General features: G+C 38.9%; 1 protein-coding gene across 5 annotated transcripts in view; it reads left to right on the top strand.

Annotated features, from left to right (window-relative positions):
- The window catches only part of AGMO (alkylglycerol monooxygenase), a 413,111-nt gene that overhangs the window by 235,270 nt on the left and 157,911 nt on the right, over positions 1 to 19,930 (top strand). For 4 of the 5 annotated variants that reach the window (XM_072650817.1, XM_072650818.1, XM_072650816.1 and 1 more), the window contains one exon: positions 8,929 to 9,011. In XM_072650817.1, the coding sequence (XP_072506918.1) occupies positions 8,929 to 9,011 (83 nt within the window). Of the gene's footprint in view, positions 1 to 8,928; positions 9,012 to 17,131; positions 17,232 to 19,930 lie in introns of all 5 variants that reach the window. The other variant, XR_011976493.1, reaches the window with a different exon arrangement.

The following is a 19,930-nucleotide window of genomic DNA, read 5'->3' as shown; positions in this document are numbered from 1 at the left end:
ATGCTGCTCTTCAGATTCTACCATATCCCAGGTTTTTAGTGGCTCTGTCAGCAGAACTCAGGCCCCATCTGATCTTCCCAGGGTGAAATAAAGCTTTGAGTTCAGGCCCATGGACAGACCCCAAAATTCATCACTGAGGACCTGGTCATTGGCCATGATTCAATTCACTAACCATCATCTAAGGCCTGATGAGGCTGCAATCTACATTTGTAGTAAGAATGCTCCATAGATGGAAATACAGGTCCTTGAACAAATGAAGATTAAAATACTGAGTTATCTTAGTACAGCATGGAACATACGTTATTTTAGCTCCCCAAGAGGTAGCTAGTAGAAGTATAATTCCCATTTTACAAATAAAGCTAGAGAAGAAATGTGACTGATTTAAGCTCACAAAGCTAGTCAATGGAACAGCTGGGACTTGACCCCAGGTTTTCTGCTCTCACTCATCATGTTTTAATCATCTTATTATCTGTGTTTAAATTCCAGCTCAGGCACTTAAAGTCTTGTGAGTCTGGGTAAACCATTTAACTTCACTTTGCCTCAGTTTCCCCATTAATCAAGTAATATCATACTACATTAATTAGCTCATTGTTGTCATCATCATTATCATCATCACCATGATCATCATCCTCACTAGAATTTATGTTACATTAATTTGTATTAAGAACTTTACATGCATCATCTCAGCTGGACTTAATCCAGCTAAAGTCACAGCTACCCATGAATCCTATTATTATCCCCATTTTACAAATGATGATACTGAGATTAAGACAGATGGAGTAATTTTCCATTACCACACTCCTATTAAATGTTGAAGGCATAACTTGAACTCCCGTCTTTCTTGTTCCAAGTTTATCACATTATTTTCCCTTTCAACATGAGGCCCCTCATGCAGTCACAGGCCCCATCCTCCCTGTGGTAGGGTCCCCAAATCTGGTGCCAAAAGAACAATCAAGGTGGGTGAGTGGAAACTGTCTCAGAGGTGAGATTTGTGTCCATGGAGAAGCCCAGATCCCCTGCATTTGTTGCCTTCAAGGTCAAAATAGGGTCATTGAGCAAGAAAAAGGAAAAACTCAATGACCTCATGTCGTCCTGGAGTTTGTTGAAGTGATTATTTGCCAAGCCAAAAGCAGCTGAAGCTGTGACTCTCCTGGGGGACCACTGGTGGAGTTTTTTATTAGGTACCTTTTTGTGAGAGTAACAGAATCCGACCATTTTTAGTTCCACACCCTTATAATTAGGACCCTGGGAAATACTGTCAGAGACTCCATAGAGTCACATAGCATGAAAAATGTAGAGCGGCTGAAATGGTCTCATCTGCAGAGAGGCCATAGGAAGGACATCAGCATGCTGAGCAAAGCTGGCCTGTTCATGGGCTAGAGGTTCAGGAGAATGTGGAGATGAAGTGCTGCTCTACTCCTCAGATGCTGAACCATGGCCTAGCATCTGCCTGAGGACCACAAGCATCCCAGAATCCTTTCTCAAGATGACCCATTCTCCAAAAAGACTCACTGGGGCATTATTCCATCAAAGATCCATGTGAAAACTTCAAAACTCAAAGGCACTTTTCAGTTAATTTTCTTTGGAGAGACAGAAAAAAGAAGACTATGTGGTTTAAAACAAGGTTAAGGATTGGAATTCTCTGACTTCTTTTAAATATTTCACCAGGTAGATAGTAGCCACGTGATAAGCCAGAACACAGCAATTAGGGCCACCTACCTAGCCTTTATTTGAATATGAGGGATTTTCTGGGAAGGTAGAAAAAAATGGATCTGTCTTGAATGAGATGACCTGGGTACCCTCCATTCCTCATCTGCCGACTGAGGCAAGGCCTGAATTCATTGCTTCTGAACAATAATTTGGAGGGTCTCTGCTGCACCCAGAGCAGTGTTGGGGCTGGTTCATATCAACTCATGAGAGCCAACTGTGAAATCATACAATTTTCTGTTTCCATGTTATTGTTGTTCACTTGTTTCAATTGTGTCTGACTTTTTGATCCCATTTGGGGTTTTCTTGGTAAGGAGGCTGCAATGGTTTGATATTTCCTTCTCTAACTCATTTTAGAGGTGAGGAGACTGAGGTAAGCAAGGTAAAAGTAACTTGCTCCAAGACATACAGCTAGTAAGTGTCTGAGGCTGGTTTCCTGATTCCAAGTCTGGTGTTCTATCCACTGAGCCACCTGGCTACCCCAGCAGTTTTATTAATCACCTACTATGTGATCCTTTACAACTTGTAAATGGCAAAACGTTAAAAGTCATGGCTTAGTGTGTAGTTTGGGTTATTGTGTAGACTGAGGAAAAGGATGGAGAAAAATGTTAACACAAATTAAACTTACAAACATTCCCTGCATACTTTTAGTTTTCTCCTGAAGAGCCAGTTTTTAACCGCTTACCAACGTACCACTGGCTGCACCCTTTGGGACAAAGGTATCTTCAGGGAAACTCTTGCCAGTAACTGCCACCCTGAAATGAGAGGAAGTCTAATGCAATCAGGGTTCTTTTACCTGTTATGAAAGGACTCCAGAGAGCCTTGGGAATGCTTTTCTACACAAGATTTGGCAGAAAGGAAGGTAACCTCTCATTGCCACAGCCAAGCCTATGGCAAGAGTTTGGGCTTCTGTTAAAGTATGAGATTTAGACCCTCAGACAAAGAGAAAGGATTGAGGAACAATGATCTTTATGGGTCGTGCATGTTCAATAGCATGAGTGTGTGAGATCTGGCATTATAGAGGCTGCTATATATAGAATAATGATGATAAAAATAGTAATAACCATCTATAGAACATTGTAAAGTCTGCAGTGTGTTTTACACATATCATATGATTGAAGTCTCATAAAATCCTAGGAGTTAGCTCTTGTTATCATTATTTTACAGTTGAGAGGACTGAAGTTGAAAGAAAGATTTCAGGTTCACATGGTAAGAGAGACAAGATTCAAATTCAGATATTCTCAACTCCAAGATTAGTTCTCTCAGATTTCTCAGGAAGGAGAGAGAGAGAGAGAGAGGGAAAGAGAGAGAGAGAGAGAGAGAGAGAGAGAGAGAGAGAGAGAGAGAGAGAGAGAGAGAGACAGAGAGACAGAGAGAGAGACAGAGACAGAGAGAGACAGAGAGAGAGAGAGAATTTCCTTTCTTTCTGGAGAATATATGCATACCTTCTTATTTTTTCCCCCACTTTGAACTACTCATTGATAGTTAAGTATATAAGCATTCATTAAGCACCTATGCTTTGCAAGCCAGTGTAATAAACAGGAGGGATACAAAAAAATAAATCTCTAGAAACCTTGCAATAGTCTGAAGTTAGGTAAGGGGAATATCTTCCCATAATATATCCTCTTTAGGAGTGGAATGGGTAGTATTGGGCAAATGCAAAACAGACAGTTAAGATTTACTTCTAAACACTATATTCTTTTACTCAAAGATCACCAATGGCTCCTTGTTATCTCTAGGATAAAATGTATTTTTTTCCATTTGTTATTTAAAACCCACCACAACCTGTCTCCAACCTTTAAATTCGTGCTGATTTGCTTGTTTTCTGTTGTCTGCGTACAACATTCCATCTTCTGTCTTCGTCCCTTATCTGCTAGTCCACCCTACACATGTGGAATGCTCTTCCTTCTGTCTCTTGTTCCCTCTGACTACAGCTCAGATCAAGGGCTACTCTTTTCAAGAGGTTTTCCTGGTCCTCTCTATCCCTTCAAATTATTATAATATGTAGACCCATGTGAACACATATACATACATATACATATATATATGTATATATATATATATATATTTCATATCTCTGTACATTTTCTTTGTGTTATAGTGAATGGAAACTCCATAGGAGAAAAGATTGCTTCTTTAATTTTAAATGTTTCAACTTCTATACTGTTTTTGGTAGAGTTACTAACGTGGTAGATTGGGAGAAACTAGAGATATATTTGGGCAGTTAAGAGCACCAAGTAGTCAGGAAGGCTCATCATCCTCAATTCAAATCTGACCTTAGACATTTACTAGCTGTGTAACCTTGGACAAGACACCGAACTCTATCTATCTCAGCTTCCTTATCTGTAAAATGTGAGAAGGCAGTGGCAAACTACTCTAGTATCTTTGCCAAGAAAATCCTGAATGTGGTCATGAAGAGTCAGATGTGACTGAAAAATGACTAAACAGAAACAAATAACAAAATGATACTGATGTTTTATGCATATCTTGGGAAAAATATTTGCTTGAAACTCCCATCGGCCTTCCCATATTGATAACCAGGCAGAAGGATGGAATCTGAAAAAAATACTAGAAGGGGGTGGTGATGTCAGAATTGGATGAAAAGCAGGGCTAAAAAGTAGACATTAATGTTTCCATAAGAAGTTGGAAAGAGGTTTCCAGCTGAGTATCCCCATAATTAAGTGCTTGGACCTGGGCTGTTTATTAATTTGTTTGATCAAGTATTAGATAAAATCATAAATGCCATACTTAAAAATCTGTAAATGATACAAAGTTGGAGGGAAAATGTATCCCATGATATTCTAAAGAAAGTATTCAGAAAATTTTGAGGAGTTCAAACATTCAGCTTAAATAAATATGATGCAAGTCAAGAAGATGATGGAATAGGATTTCCATCTAGATTCAGAATTCCAACTTTACATGCCCTAAAAGAGGAAGGGATAGTTGAATGCTTAGAAGGGGTTCATTTGGAAAGAATCTAGGGAGTGGCCTATAGGCTCCAAAGGAGGCAACAGCATGAGGCAGCACCCCAAAATGCAAATATCACCTCAGATTCCATTATAAGAAACCTAGATAGTCTCAGGGAGTAATCATCTCACTATCTTTTGCTCTCCATACCTACAGTACTCTGTTCAGTTCTGGGTATCATGTTAGGAAAGATATGGATCAATTGGCAAGTGAAGAGAAAGGTCATCAAGATGGTGAATGTTTCAGAGAAAGTATCCTCTAGGAATTAGATGAACGAACAAGGAGAACCTAGAGAAGAAAAGATTCAAGAGGTGAGAGGCAGAGAAAGACATGATATTGCATTTAAGATTTGGAATAGTAGAGGCAGAGTCAAGATGGTGGAGTAGAAAGATGGATCTACTCTAGCTCTCCCCCCAAAGCCCATAAAATACCTGTAAAATCATTCTAAACAAGTTCTAGAGAAGCAGAAGACACAAAACAACAGAGTTAAAGAGATTTCCAGTCCAAGACAGCCTGGAAGGCCAACAGTAAGGATTTGTCACACCAGGCTAAGAGTAGAGTTCAGCCCAGCCTTGGTCCCGCATTGCTGGTAAGGACAGAACTGGAACAGGTCTCAGGGCATGGAATCCCTGGAAATAGCTGCAGTTCCCAGATTCCTCAACCCACAAATGCCAAAGACAGCTTCAAAGGTCAGTGAGAAAGCTCTTTCACCTGAGTGAGAAGAGAACATGGTCTGGCCCCATAGTCAGGTGGGTGAAAGTTGGTTGCTGATGCAGCAGCATCCATTTTAGAAGCCGTCAGCCTAAAGCATGTGGGGGAATCAAGGAGCTGATCTGGATCTCAGACTTGAGTGGCAACGCTAAGGCGAGAAAGAGCACTGACTGGTGGAGCTGGAGGCAGTTGTGAACAGGACATCCTACTCATAGGTCCTGGGCAGAAAAGCTTGTGGTTGCTCTCAGACCAGAGAGGAGGCCAGGAGCCTAGTAAACTCCTCTCCCTTAATTGTGTCTCCTTGGAGGAACTGAGGACTTACAGGTCCCTACAGTATACCCTCCACTTGACAAAGGACTCAAAAGTCAAGTAACTGTCTGGAAAAATTCCCCAAAAAGGGAAAAAAATAAAACCATAGAAGGTTACTTTCTTGGTGAACAGGTATTATCCTCCATCCCTTCAGATGAAGAAAAATGAAGGATACCACTCGAGGAAGACAACAAAGTCAAGGATTCTGCATCTCAAACCTCCAAAATAAAAATGCAATGGTATCAGGCCATGGAAGAGCTCAAAAAATATTTTGAAAATCAAATAAGAGAGGCAGAAGAAACATTGAGAAGATAAGTAAGAATGATTCAAGAAAATCATGAAAAGTGGGTCAATAGCTTGTTAAAGGAGACCCAAAAAATGCTGAAGAAAATAACACCTTTTAAATTAGGCTAGCCTAAATGGCAAAAGACGCCCACAAAGCCAAAGAGGGCAAGAATGCTTTAAAAAGCAGAATTAGCCAAATGGAAAAGGATATTTAAAAGCTCACTGAAGACAATAGTTATTTAAAAATTAGGATAGAGCAGATGGAAGCTAATGACTTTATGAGAAACCAAGAAATTGCACAACAAAACCAAAAGAATGAAAAAATAGAAGACAATGTGAAATATCTCATTGGAAAAACAACTGACCTGGAAAATAGATCCAAGAGAGATAATTTTAAAATAATGGGACTACCTGAAAGCCATGATGAAAAAAAGAGCCTAGACATAATCTTTCCTGAAATTATCAAGGAAAACTGCCCTGATATTCTAGAACCAGAGGATAAAATAAATATTAAAATAGTCTACTGATCACCTCATGAAAGAGATCCAAAAAGAAATACTCCTAGGAATATTGTAGCCAAATCCCAGAGTTCCCAGATCAAGGAGAAAATGTTGCAAGGAGCCAGAAGAAAAAAAATTTGAGTATTGTGAAAATACAATCAGGATAACACAAGATCTAGCAGCTTCTGCATTAAGGGATCAAAGGACTTGGGGTATGATATTCTAGAAGTCAAAGGAACTTTAAAACCAAGAATCATCTACCCAGCAAAACTGAGTATAATACTTCAGGGGAAAAATGGTCATTCAATGAAATACAGAACTTTCAAGCATTTTTGATGGAAGGCCAGAGCTGAATAGAAAATTTGACTTTCAAACACAAGAATCAAGAGAAGTATGAAAAGGTAAGCAGGAAAGATAAATCATAAGGGACTTACTAAAGTTGAACTATTTACATTCCTACATGGAAAGATAATATTTGTAACTGTTGAGACTTTTCTCAGTATTTAGGTAGTTGGAGAGATATATAGAAAAAAGGTATTGGGTGAGTTGAATAGGAAGGGATGATATCTAAAAAATAAAATTAAGGGGTGAGAGAGGAATGTATTAGAAGGAGAAAGGGAGAAATGGAATGGGGCAAATTATTGCTCACGAAAGAGCCAAGAAAAAGCTTTCCAAATGTAGGGGAAGAAAAGGGGTGGTGAAAGGGAAAAAGTGAAACTTACATCACATTTGGCTTAAGGATTCACACTCAGTTTAATATGAAAATCTATCTTACACTACAGGAAAGTAGGGGAGAAGGGGATAAGTGGAGTGTAGGGGAGATAATTGAAGGGAGGACAAATAGGAGGAGGGAGTAATTAGAAGTAAACACTTTTGGGGAGGGACTAGGTCAAAAGAGAGAGTAGAATAAATGGGGGGCAGAATGGGATGGAGGGAAATATAGGTCTTTCACAACATGACTATTATGGAAATCTTCATCAGAACTACACATATATAGTCTATATTGAATTGCTTGTCTTCTCAATGGGAATGGGTGGGGAGGGAGCAAGAGAGAGTAGTTGGAACTCAAAATTTTAAGAACGAATATTGCAAATTGTTTTTGCATACAACTGGGTAATAGGAAACACAATGTAATGGGGTATAGAAATCTGTCTTGTCCTACAAGAAAAGAGAGAAGATGGGCATAAGGTAAAGGAGGGGTGTGATAGAAGGGAGGGAAGATTGGGGAAGGGGTAATCAGAATGCAAAGTGTCTTGGGGTGGGGATAGGGGAGAGATGGGGGAAAATTTGCAACTCAAAATCTTGTGCAAATGAGTGTCGAAAACTAAAAATAAATAAATAAATTTAAAATAAAAGATTTGGAAGGGTAGTTCTGTAGAATCTATCCATACATCTTTATCAAACCATGTATCAGGCAATGCCAGTTGAAGGGGATAAAATTTTAATGAATGAAGCAAGTACATAAACATCTATAGCACCAATATAAAATAAATATAAATCTATGCAAAATGGCTAAATTTGATAGGAATTCAATAGCAGGTGAAGAAGGATCAAACCTTTTCTGCTTGGCTGCAGGGACAGAATAGGAGCAAAGGGCTGGATCTATAGGAAGGCAAGTTGAGGCTTGACCTCAGAAAAACAACAACAAAACTACAATAAAACAATAAAACAAACCTAATAGTTGGGGCTGTTGGAGAGTGGGCTGAGCTACCTGGGGAGTCACTGCGAGCTCTTCCAGCATAGGCTGAACGGTCATTTGTGATATCTGATCTAGATGTTTAATATTTTGATTGATTTGATTTGTCATTTTATAAAAGGGCTCTGTCCTATCTAGAGTGAACTTTGGTTATTTGATAGACCTTCCAATTATGAGCCTCTGAGATTCATTAAGATTATTACAATATGTAATTTTAAAAAAACAACACTTCATTCTACACACTAGTAATGTCAGAGGTCATTGGTTACATTTCTGCTTGTCTAATTCTTCTCCCCAAAATCCTTAATACTGTCATTGCTGAAGGATCCTGGGGTTGACAACAGAATTGGTGATATTCAAAATCAGATCTGGAATGTGGTATTTATTTATAAAAATGCTAGCTATCTCCCCCTAGGTAGAGGCACACACATGGTTCAAAGACCAGTGGAATGAGAAGTCTTGGTGGGAGGGGGAGGGTTGAAAGAAAATGAAACATTTAGAAGATTATTTAATATAAAAACTGATTTCAGAAAAATCTGATCACCAAAGCGTCCAACGTAGAAGCAGAATGATATTAGGGAAAATGCTCAACCTCCGAAAAAGCCCAAATGTAATGATGGATCATACTGTGCTGAAAATGTGCCAGGGTTAATGTGACAACACGGAAAGAGGCTTCAGACCACTTCTGTGTCATACAGTACTTCTTCGTGAATCCCCCTAAATGATCAATTTGTCTACTTGTTGCTTTAACAGGTGTTATCACAGGCCACTCTTCTCCTGAGATCAGGCTACATCATCCTGACACTGACTTCCATTGGATTCCTCATGGAGCAAAGGTAGAATGGAAAATGTTTTCATTTTCTTTCACTTAATTTAATTGTGCCTTGGAAGCAATCAAGTGTCTTTAGGATCAGACACATGTCATGTCTTATAGGCCTAATGAACCACTAACTGAGTCATGGGAAGAATTGTGGCCTTGGGAACACTGGCTAAAAATGCTGGACCTGGACCTTAACTGTGTTAAAGAGCACGCAGGAACAGAATTGCATATGAGAATGGATGAATCCTGTTAAGAGAGGGAGAGATGGAGGAGGAAATTAAGGAGAGAAAGAGGAGAGAGAAACATACACAGAGACTGAAACAGAGATAAAGACAGACAGACACACAGACAAATAGAATCATTAAGAGAGACAGAGAGAGAAAAAAGACCCTCCCCCCCCAAACTGGACACCTCTGCTCTGATAAAGGAAAAAAAAAACAGTTAAGCAAAAGCAACCCATATGCTGCTTTCTTCTGACAGCATTTGCCACCCATAATCCCATTTCTCTACAGAACAGGAATCATGTTATATCAATTTCAATGTTGATTTTTGCCTTTAATCTTTCAATTGTTTTCTACTAAATAAGCAACAGATCCTATTTTCCCAGAGGTGCATGGATAGCATTACTTTGATGCCCCCAGATAGAGTCCCATTATCATCCATGTACCAAAGAATTGTTGATGGGTCTCCATCTTGTCGAGGAATACATACAGGTATAAATTTGGCTAGGGGAGCAATGTGCCAGATGTCAAGCATATTGTCAGGGTCTAAATTTTCATTTATTCTGGGTTGTCTATGTATGCATTACACAGCCACATGTGCCCCTTTTCTTTGGGTACTATGAAGATTTTTTTGTTTGACCATTGTCTTTAAAAAGATCAAAAAAAGAGAGGCGGAGCCAAGATGGCGGAGTGAAAGCAACGACTCACCTAAGCTCCTGGAAAAACTCCTTTGGATATCTCTGGGGGGAGAGTCTGACCAGACTTTGGAGGTGTAGAATCCAGTGGGAGACGGACTTTGACAGATTCGGAGCCCAGGCTGGACTGGAAGGTCCACGGGAGGGATCTGTTCCGCTGGGGTAAGACCCCGGCGCACAGCGCAGCGCGGTCGGCGCGGCAGGGCGGAGGCGACCCGAGGGGCCCGAGAGTGGCGGGCGAGACCAGCGGAACAGGAGATAAGCCAGGCCGAGCCAACGATATCAGCGCAACAGCCTTTGAAATCTTCAGCCTAAAGACGGGACTTCAGTGGGTCACTGCTTGAACATCCGGGAGCTGGGATGCCGGAGTGATCAGTGAGTGCTCTCCCCTCCCCCCGATGACCGTGAGGGAACCATAAAATTCTTCCCCAGATTAATCCTGGATCAGTGGGAACAGCAGAAGGGGGCGGGTGGTCTCATAACACCACAGGCTGGAAAAGTGGCAAAGGGGGATTCTTCCCACAGTGGTGGAGGCTATCTGGAGGGACAGACGACCCAGGGCAGAGAAAATTCGCACTGAGACCCAAGCAAGCCTCAGCCTGGGAGACGAGCCCCAGGAGGGGCGGGAACACGCATTAGCCTCTAGGCGTGCCCCAGCCCTCCAGGGGAAAGGGAAGACAATAGGGAAGCTGGGATCACCATCCCCGGATCTTGCCTTTGCCTCAGGCCAGCTGAGGAGATATCCTGATACCAGACCACACCTCCCACACACCTATCAAGCTAACCCCAGGGTTGATCTGGGAAACAACAACAACAACAACAACAACAACAACAAAAAGCCTGCTTTTAGCCTAGACAAACATCAACTCAACTTAAAAGATCTGTATCTTCTGACTGAAAGAACCAAAAGCTACAACACTCAGCCAACATCATGAATCGGAAAAAGCAGACGAAAAGTGAAAAAACCATAGAATCTTTCTATGGGGATAAGGACCAAAACACAAACACCAAAGAGGTCAGAGCTGAGACTGTACTTCCATATGAAACCTCAGATGGGACTATGAATTTCTCGCAAGCACAACTAGATTACCTGGAACGTCTGAAGAAGGATATAAAAGAAAAACTGGCCAATGATTTTAAAACTATAAAAAAAGAATTCACTGATGAGAACATCACCCTGAAAAAGAAAATTGAAGAAATGGAAAAGGAAGTTCAAAAATTAACTGGAGAGAATAATTCCCTAAAAAGAAGAGTTAATCAAACGGAAAAGGAAACTCAAAACCTAATAGGGAAAATTGAACAGATGGAAAAGGAAACCCAAAACCTAACTGGGAAAATTGGTCGAATGGAAAAAGAAGTACAAAAATTAAATGGAGAAAATAGCTCCTTAAAGGGAAAAATTGGCCAGATGGAAAAGGAGATGCGAAAGCTAACTGAAGAAAACAATACGATCAAGATTAGAATTGGGCAAGTAGAAACTAATGACTCAATGAGGCAACAAGAATCAGTCAAACAAAATCTAAAGAATGAAAAGATAGAAGAAAATCTAAAATATTTAATTGGAAAAACAACTGACCTGGAAAATAGATCCAGGAGAGAAAATCTAAGAATTATTGGCCTGCCAGAAACCCATGATGAAGAAAAGAGTCTGGACAATATCTTCCAGGAAATCATCAAGGAAAACTGCCCAGAAGTACTAGACTCAGAGGGCAAAATAGTCATCGAAAGACTCCACCGTTCCCCTCCCAAAAGGGATCCCAAACTCAAAACCCCAAGAAATATAGTTGCCAAATTCCAGAGCTATCAAGTGAAGGAGAAAATACTACAAGCAGCCAGAAAGAAACAATTTAAATATCAAGGTCACACAGTCAGGATCACACAGGACCTTGCAGCTTCTACATTAAAAGATCGAAAGAATTGGAACCCAATATTCCGTAAGGCAAAGGAGTTGGGACTCCAACCAAGGATCAACTACCCAGCAAAGTTCAGCATAACATTTCAGGCAAGGAGAAAGTCATTCAATGAAATAAGGGATTTCCAGAGCTTCCTGACCAAAACACCAGAACTCAATAGACAATTTGATCTTCAAATGCAGGTCTCCAGAGAATCATAAAAAGGTAAACAGAGGGGAAAAAACAAAAACAAAAACTTGCTGCTCAATTAGGGCAATCTGTTTACCTCCCTATAAGGGAAGATGATACCTGTTAATCTTGAGAACTGTGCAGCTATTATGATAAAAGGGATATATGTAGAGGGAATGGGCATAAAGTAAATGATGTCATGTCAAAAATATGATTTAAGTATGAGAAGGGAATGTAATAGGAGGTGTGGAAAGGGGGAAGCAGAAAATGGAAAATTATATCACAGGAAGAAGTACAAAACTATAGTAGAGGGAAGGAGGGGAGGGAGATGAGCATTGTTTGAGAGGTACTCTCATCTGATTTGTTCAAAGGAGGGAACAATAATCTTAAGCAGATAATCCTAACTAGCTCTATAGGTAGTAGGAGGGGAAGGGGGAAGAAAGGGGAGGGTGGCTAAAAGGGAGGAAAGAAGCAATAAGAGTAAAGGGGTCTAAAAGGGAGGGGGGCTAAAAGAAGGAGGGGAAGGCTGCAGGAGGAGGGGGAGAAAAGTGAATACTATTGAGGAGGGGAAGGGAGACGGGAGAGTTAAAAGCACAAATGGTGGGAAAGAGGGTGGAGGGAAATACACAGATTGTAATCATAACTGTGAATGTGAATGGGATGAACTCTCTCATAAAACGGAGACGGATAGCAGAATGGATTAAAAGCCATAATCCAACAATATGCTGCTTACAAGAAACACATTTGAAACGGGGGGATACACATAGGATAAAGGTCAAAGGATGGAGCATAATATATTGTGCCTCAGCTCATGTAAGAAAGGCAGGAGTAGCAATCCTAATCTCAGACAAAGCCAAAGCAGAAATAGATCTAATCAAAAGGGATAAGGATGGAAACTATATCCTACTAAAAGGCACCATAGACAATGAAGCAATATCATTACTAAACATGTATGCTCCAAGTGGTATAGCATCCAGATTCTTAGAGGAGAGGTTGGGGGAGTTGAAGGAAGAAATTGATAGCAAAACTATACTAGTGGGGGACCTCAACCTCCCCCTCTCTGAACTCGATAAATCCAACCTCAAAATAAACAAGAAAGAGGTTAAGGAGGTAAATAAAACTCTGGATAAGGTAGATATGATAGATCTTTGGAGAAAATTAAATGGGAATAGAAAGGAATATACCTTTTTCTCAGCGGTACATGGAACATTTACAAAAATTGACCATGTACTAGGACATAAAAATCTCACAATCCAGTGCAGAAAGGTAGAGATAATCAATGCATCCTTTTCAGATCATAATGCATTAAAAATTACATGTAATAAAAGGCCACGGAAAGAGAAACCAAAAATCAATTGGAAACTAAATAATCTAATTCTAAAGAAGGATTGGGTTAAAGAAGAAATCATAGAAACAATCAACAACTTCATTCAAGAGAATGACAATAGTGAGACAACATACCAAAACTTATGGGACACTGCAAAAACAGTTATTAGGGGAAGTTTTATATCTCTGAATGCTTACATAAATAAAATAGAGAAAGAGGAGATCAATGACTTAGGCTTGCAGTTGAAAAAGCTAGAAAAAGAACAAATTGAAAATCCCCAAGTAAATACCAAATTAGAAATACTGAAAACCAAAGGAGAGATTAATAAAATTGAAATAAAGAAAACTATTGAATTAATAAATAAAACCAATAGTTGGTTTTATGAAAAAACTAATAAAATTGATAAACCTTTGGTTAATCTGATCAAAAAAAAGAAAGAAGAAAACCAAATTACTAACATTAAAAATGAAAGGGGTGAACTCACCTCCAATGAGGAGGAAATTAAAACAATAATTAGAAACTACTTTGCCCAACTTTATGCCCACAAATTCGACAATCTAAATGAGATGGATGAATATTTTAAAAAATACAAATTGCCCAGATTAACAGAAGAGGAAGTTGAAAACTTAAACAACCCCATCTCAGAAAAAGAAATTGAACAAGCCATCAATGAACTCCCTAGGAAAAAATCTCCAGGGCCAGATGGATTCACAAGTGAATTCTATCAAACATTTAAAGAACAGTTAGTTCCAATACTACATACACTATTCTTGAAAATTGGGGAAGAAGGAGTCCTCTCAAATTCTTTCTATGATACAAATATGGTTTTGATACCCAAACCAGGAAGAGGCAAAACAGAGAAAGAAAATTATAGACCAATTTCCCTAATGAATATAGATGCAAAAATTTTAAATAAAATTTTAGCAAAACGAATACAGCATCTTATCACGAGATTAATACATTATGATCAGGTAGGATTCATACCAGGACTACAGGGCTGGTTCAATATTAGGAAAACTATTAGCATTATCGATCACATCAACAACAAAGCTAACAAAAACCACATGATTATCTCAATAGATGCAGAAAAAGCTTTTGACAAAATACAACATCCATTCCTACTAAAAACATTGGAGAACGTAGGAATAAAGGGAACTTTCCATAAAATAATAAGCAGTATCTATCTAAAACCTTCAGCAAGCATTATATGCAATGGGGATAAGCTAGATGCATTCCCAATAAGATCAGGGGTGAAACAAGGTTGTCCATTATCACCACTATTATTCAATATGGTACTAGAAATGTTACCTGTAGCAATTAGACAAGATAAAGATATTCAAGGAATTAGAATAGCCAAAGAAGAAACTAAGTTATCACTCTTTGCAGATGATATGATGATTTACCTAGAGAATCCCAGAGATTCAAGTAAAAAATTACTTGAATTAATAAACAACTTTGGCAAAGTTGCAGGGTACAAAATAAACCCACACAAATCTTCTGCATTCCTATATATTAGCAACAAAGTTCCACAGCAAGAGATAGAAAGAGAAATCCCATTTAAAGTTAGGGTAGACAGTATAAAATACTTAGGAGTCTACCTGCCAAAACAAACCCAGGGACTATATGAACATGATTACAAGACACTTTTTGCACAAATAAAGTCAGATTTAAGTAAGTGGAAAAACATTAGTTGCTCATGGGTAGGCCGTGCTAATATAATAAAAATGACAATTCTACCCAAATTAATATACTTATTTAGTGCCATACCAATTAAACTATCAGACAATTACTTTCTAGAGCTGGATAAAATAATATCAAAATTCATTTGGAAAAACAAAAGGTCCAGAATATCAAAGGGACTAATGAAAAGAAATGCCTGGGAAGGTGGCCTAGCGCTACCAGACCTTAAACTGTACTATAAAGCAGTAATTATCAAAACCACTTGGTATTGGCTAAGAAACAGAGAGGTAGACAAGTGGAATAGACTTGGCACTCAAGATGCAGTAGGCAAGGAATATAGCAACCTTCTGTTTGATAAACCCAAGGACCCCAGCTTCTGGGATAAGAACTCATTGTTTGATAAAAATTGCTGGGAAAACTGGATAACAGTGTGGCGGAAATTAGGCATAGACCCATACCTGACACCGTACACAAGAATAAAGTCCAAATGGATACATGATTTAGGTATAAAGATTGATACCATGAATAAACTGGAGAAGCAAGGAATAGTGTATTTATCAGATCTATGGAGAAGGGAAGAATTCTTTACTAAAGGAGAGATAGAATGCATTATGAAATGCAAAATGGATAACTTTGATTACATTAAACTGAGAAGTTTTTGCACAACCAAACTCAATGCAACCAAAATCTGGAGGGATGTAGTAAATTGGGAAAAAATTTTTACAGCTAAGCTCGGGGATAAAGGCCTCATTTCTAGAATATATAGAGAACTGTCCCAAATGTATAATCATACAAGTCATTCCCCAATTGATAAATGGTCAAAGGATATGAACAGGCAATTTTCAGAGGAAGAAATTAAAGCTATCTATAATCATATGAAAAAATGCTCTAAATCACTATTGGTTAGAGAGATGCAAATCAAAACAACTCTGAGGTACCACATCACACCTATAAGATTGGCAAACATGACAGAACAAGAAAATGATAAATGCTGGAGAGGATGTGGGAGAGTTGGAACACTAATTCATTGTTGGTGGAGCTGTGAGCGCATCCAACCATTCTGGAGAGCAATTTGGAACTATGCCCAAAGGGCTACAAAAATGTGCATACCCTTTGACCCAGCAATATCGCTACTAGGACTATATCCCCAAGAGATCATAAAAATGGGAAAGGGTCCCACATGTACAAAAATATTTATAGCAGCACTCTATGTAGTTGCCAAAAACTGGAAGTCAGTGGGATGTCCATGAATTGGGGAATGGCTGAATAAATTATGGTATATGAATGTAATGGAGTACTATTGTGCCATAAGAAATGATGAACAAGAAGACTTCAGAGAGGCCTGGAAGGACTTATATGACCTGATGCTGAGTGAAAGGAGCAGAACCAGGAGAACTTTATGCACAGCAACAACCACAGTGTGTGAGAGTTTTTTCTGGTAGACTTAGATTTTTGTAATAACACAAGAACTTCTGAAAAAAAAAAAAATCCCAATGGTGGACCTCAAGGCAAAATGCCTTCCACACTCAGAGAGAGAAATATGGAAGTCACTCACATAATGTAGCTGATCATGTTTGTGTATGTGTATCTGTTTGTGTATCATGTTCTGATTTGTTATACGGATTCTTTCATTTATCTTAGTCTGACTACATAGCATGACTATAGTGAAAATATACTCAATAGGAAAGTATATGTAGAATCTATACAGAATTGTATGCAGTCGTGGGGAGGGAGGGAGGTAGTGGTGGGTGGGTGGGGAGGGATAAAATCGCAATTGTATGGCAGTGATTGTTAAACATTAAAAAAAAATAAAAAATAAAAAAAAAATAAAAAGATCAAAAAAGCCCCCAAATTATTACCGTTTTCTGCATACTCCTCTCTGTTTCTGATCCCTATTTACATTCCTTCCCCAATCAGCAAGTTAGCCAAGATGGCTGCTGGGCCAGATCTTAAAGGGGCTGCACCCCAGAGTTTCTAGAAACCTTTCTGCAAGGTGTGTGTGAACAGGATCATGTCAGCCATGTTAACATTTCAGTCCATTTTAATTATAAAGATAAACGTTTTGAATGTACAAATATGTCCTTAGCCTGATGTCTTCAGTGATCATTTAACTTATCTTTGATCCTTATCAGGTAGAAGGATTTTCTTGTAGTTCGTCTTGTCCTGGCCATATCCAGACTTTTGGATGGAGACACACATTTTACATTCAGAGGTCAATTGATGGGTGACAAGGTGAGCAGAGAGCTGGTTTTGCTCAACACCAGGGTTCAGGACATTTTTTGCAAGTGACTAAAATATTCAACTGAAGAGGAAATGTAAATGTCTGTATGTGTCCTGCTTTGGCGGCTGTGTTTTCCCTATCTGTTTACATTCTAAGCTGCCAACAGTTACAAAGTCCTAAAACCAAACTTCCAAAAGTAATTAGTGGCCATTTTCCTTCTCCTTTAAAGAAATATAGAACTAACAAGTGTAAATTACCAGTGGGGCTAATAAAACAAGTGAAAATGCGGGGGCTACCTGGAAACATTGTGAGAAAATATTCCAACACTGACATTTCAGAGCCCTTCTATGTATTTATTTATTTTTCTACTCTTTTGGTTTCCTGATATTTGAAAACATTTTACCTGAAAACTCAACTAGGCATTTTTTTTTTCAGAAAACAAGTCTGATGAATTCATTTGTAAGCAAACACAAACATGACTTGTCTAAGTCCACTTTTAGCTTCTCTATTTAAGCTTTATGAGAAATGACTTGCTCTTATATCCTATAAAATTTGTTAGTCCCCCTGCTGAAAAATCTAAGTGATTAATTGCCCCAGAAAAGAATCTTTGAAGTCCAGCAAAAACATTTTTTTCCTGGAACTCTGCATTTGCAGCTGACTTTGAAGCACAGCCTTAGTTTTTTCAACCAAATGAGTAAGAGAAGGTAATGAGCTGTCTGTCTACTGGGATAACCATAGCTTTTTCTCTCCTCTGTGATTTAATAACTGAAAGCAAAAGCATGATGAAAATTCAATAGAACATAATCTCTGCCACTTAAATAGTTGTTCATCACTGTCATTGTAAAGAGATTAATTAAAAGCCAATCTGCACTTAGTCCTAGATTAGGTTTCGTTCAAAGCAAGTTAAACAGACACAGTTCCTGCATATTAGGGCTGTTTACAGTATCAGACAAAATGTGGACAGCAAACATTAATCATCAATTAAATAAATTAACAAAGGGCTACTTTTCCATTGGCTATGGTGTTTAATTTGGAACACACATGTTTTATGTTCTAAATATTTCAGAATGTAAGGCCTGCATTTCAGGACATTAAATAAGTAGTATCTTTAAAGACATTGATCATTGACTATTTCAGCTATTCTTTGACTTCCATGATCTTCATTTTCTGCCTTGGTTTCCATATTCTCTATTGACTGCAGACTCCATAATCTGTTTCCCTCCCAGAACCCTGATGTACCAAATTGGCAAAAACTAAGTAACAATAACATTAACGAGTTTAGATGTCCATGCAGAGAGAACCTATTGTTCTGCCTTGGTAGGGCCAGAGCTAGGATATCATGGAGTATCAAGATAATTGTGATTTCTCTTTAGGATCCTTATGATCCTTGACTAGTGTTCCATTTTTGGTTTCTCCAGAATTCTACAATCTAGAGGTAATCTATGCTGTCCCCTGTCCTACTCCTCTCCTCCCGTGCTTGAATAACTCTTTTCCACAAAGCAAGTACTGGAGAGTGAGTTACAGATGAGAAACCTTTACAGAATTAAGGGAACATGGGTTAAGTTGAACCTCAATGGTAATTCTCAGAAACATGCTAACTGTCATCATATTGATACAGTACAATAAAAAGTGGCATGTTTCTCTTTGCTGTATAGTTTGTAAATCACTTTCTTCACAAGAAACATAGGAGATATTATACCCATTTTAGAGATAAGGAAGCTGAGGGAAAGAGAGATGAAGGATTTTGGTCATGCTCACATAGCAATCCAACTACAATAGAGTAGAATTCAGACCTTTCCAACTCCATGTCTAGTTTTGTATTATGCTGCCTTAGCTTTTTCAAGTTTTGCCTAAGCTGAGAATACCTTGTCCTGTTTTGATTTTTGGATCCCAGTGTTGCCACAATGTCTGGACATGCTCTTGTCTTGGAGTCCCTACTACTTCTTGCCTCCTCTTTACATGCTGTGCTCTGCCTTTCTTCCCTATGATCTTAGCAGCACTGTGGCCCCTTTCTACTCTCACTCTCAGTCTGTGACTTTCTGCAGAGCTGTCTGGATCCACTGTTTGGTCAACACTTATTTTGGACCTTGGCCAGACGGTCTAGCTTCTCAGACTTTCTGGTGGATCAGCAATGCCCTCTCAATTTCCATGAGGGAAAAGTTTACCCAGCTCCAGAGTTTCATTCTCCATAAAACCTTCCCAGACAATATTTGTCCCTTCCATCTAGGGTACCGTGTGGTTTGTACTCATGAATTAAATAGATTCAAAACTGTATTAGAGTTATCAATGGGAATATCTTGTCCCTCCACAACACTAGACTCTTAACTTGAGGCCAAGGACTGTTGTTAAGTTATTTTTGCATGTTCCTGAGCCCTGAACTCATAGCTTTGTGCTTTATTATTTCTTATTTTGGGAGTCTGATCTGTGCTTTCATTGGGGGAAATTCCCAGGGAGTTCATTCCCTTTCCCAGTACAGATTAGCAAGTAGTCTGTAACTGAAAGCTTTTAAAATGTTGCCTGGGGACTTTACCACAGGATTTGTCCACAATCACATAACCCGGTGTAAGAGCCAATGCTGGAATCCTAGTCTTCCAGAGGCCAGGGTTGATACCATCCACTAAGCAGCACCACGTCTTACCTTGAAAAGGGTAGGCATCTGAAAATATGTGCTCATTTGGAGCTTTTTGACCCATCAATATTTTACAAATAT

Source organism: Notamacropus eugenii, chromosome 3, assembly GCF_028372415.1.
Source record: "Notamacropus eugenii isolate mMacEug1 chromosome 3, mMacEug1.pri_v2, whole genome shotgun sequence".
NCBI classification, from domain to species: domain Eukaryota; kingdom Metazoa; phylum Chordata; class Mammalia; order Diprotodontia; family Macropodidae; genus Notamacropus; species Notamacropus eugenii.
The sequence above is the reverse complement of the archived record's forward strand: the minus strand, read 5'-3'. Positions and strand labels throughout refer to the sequence as shown.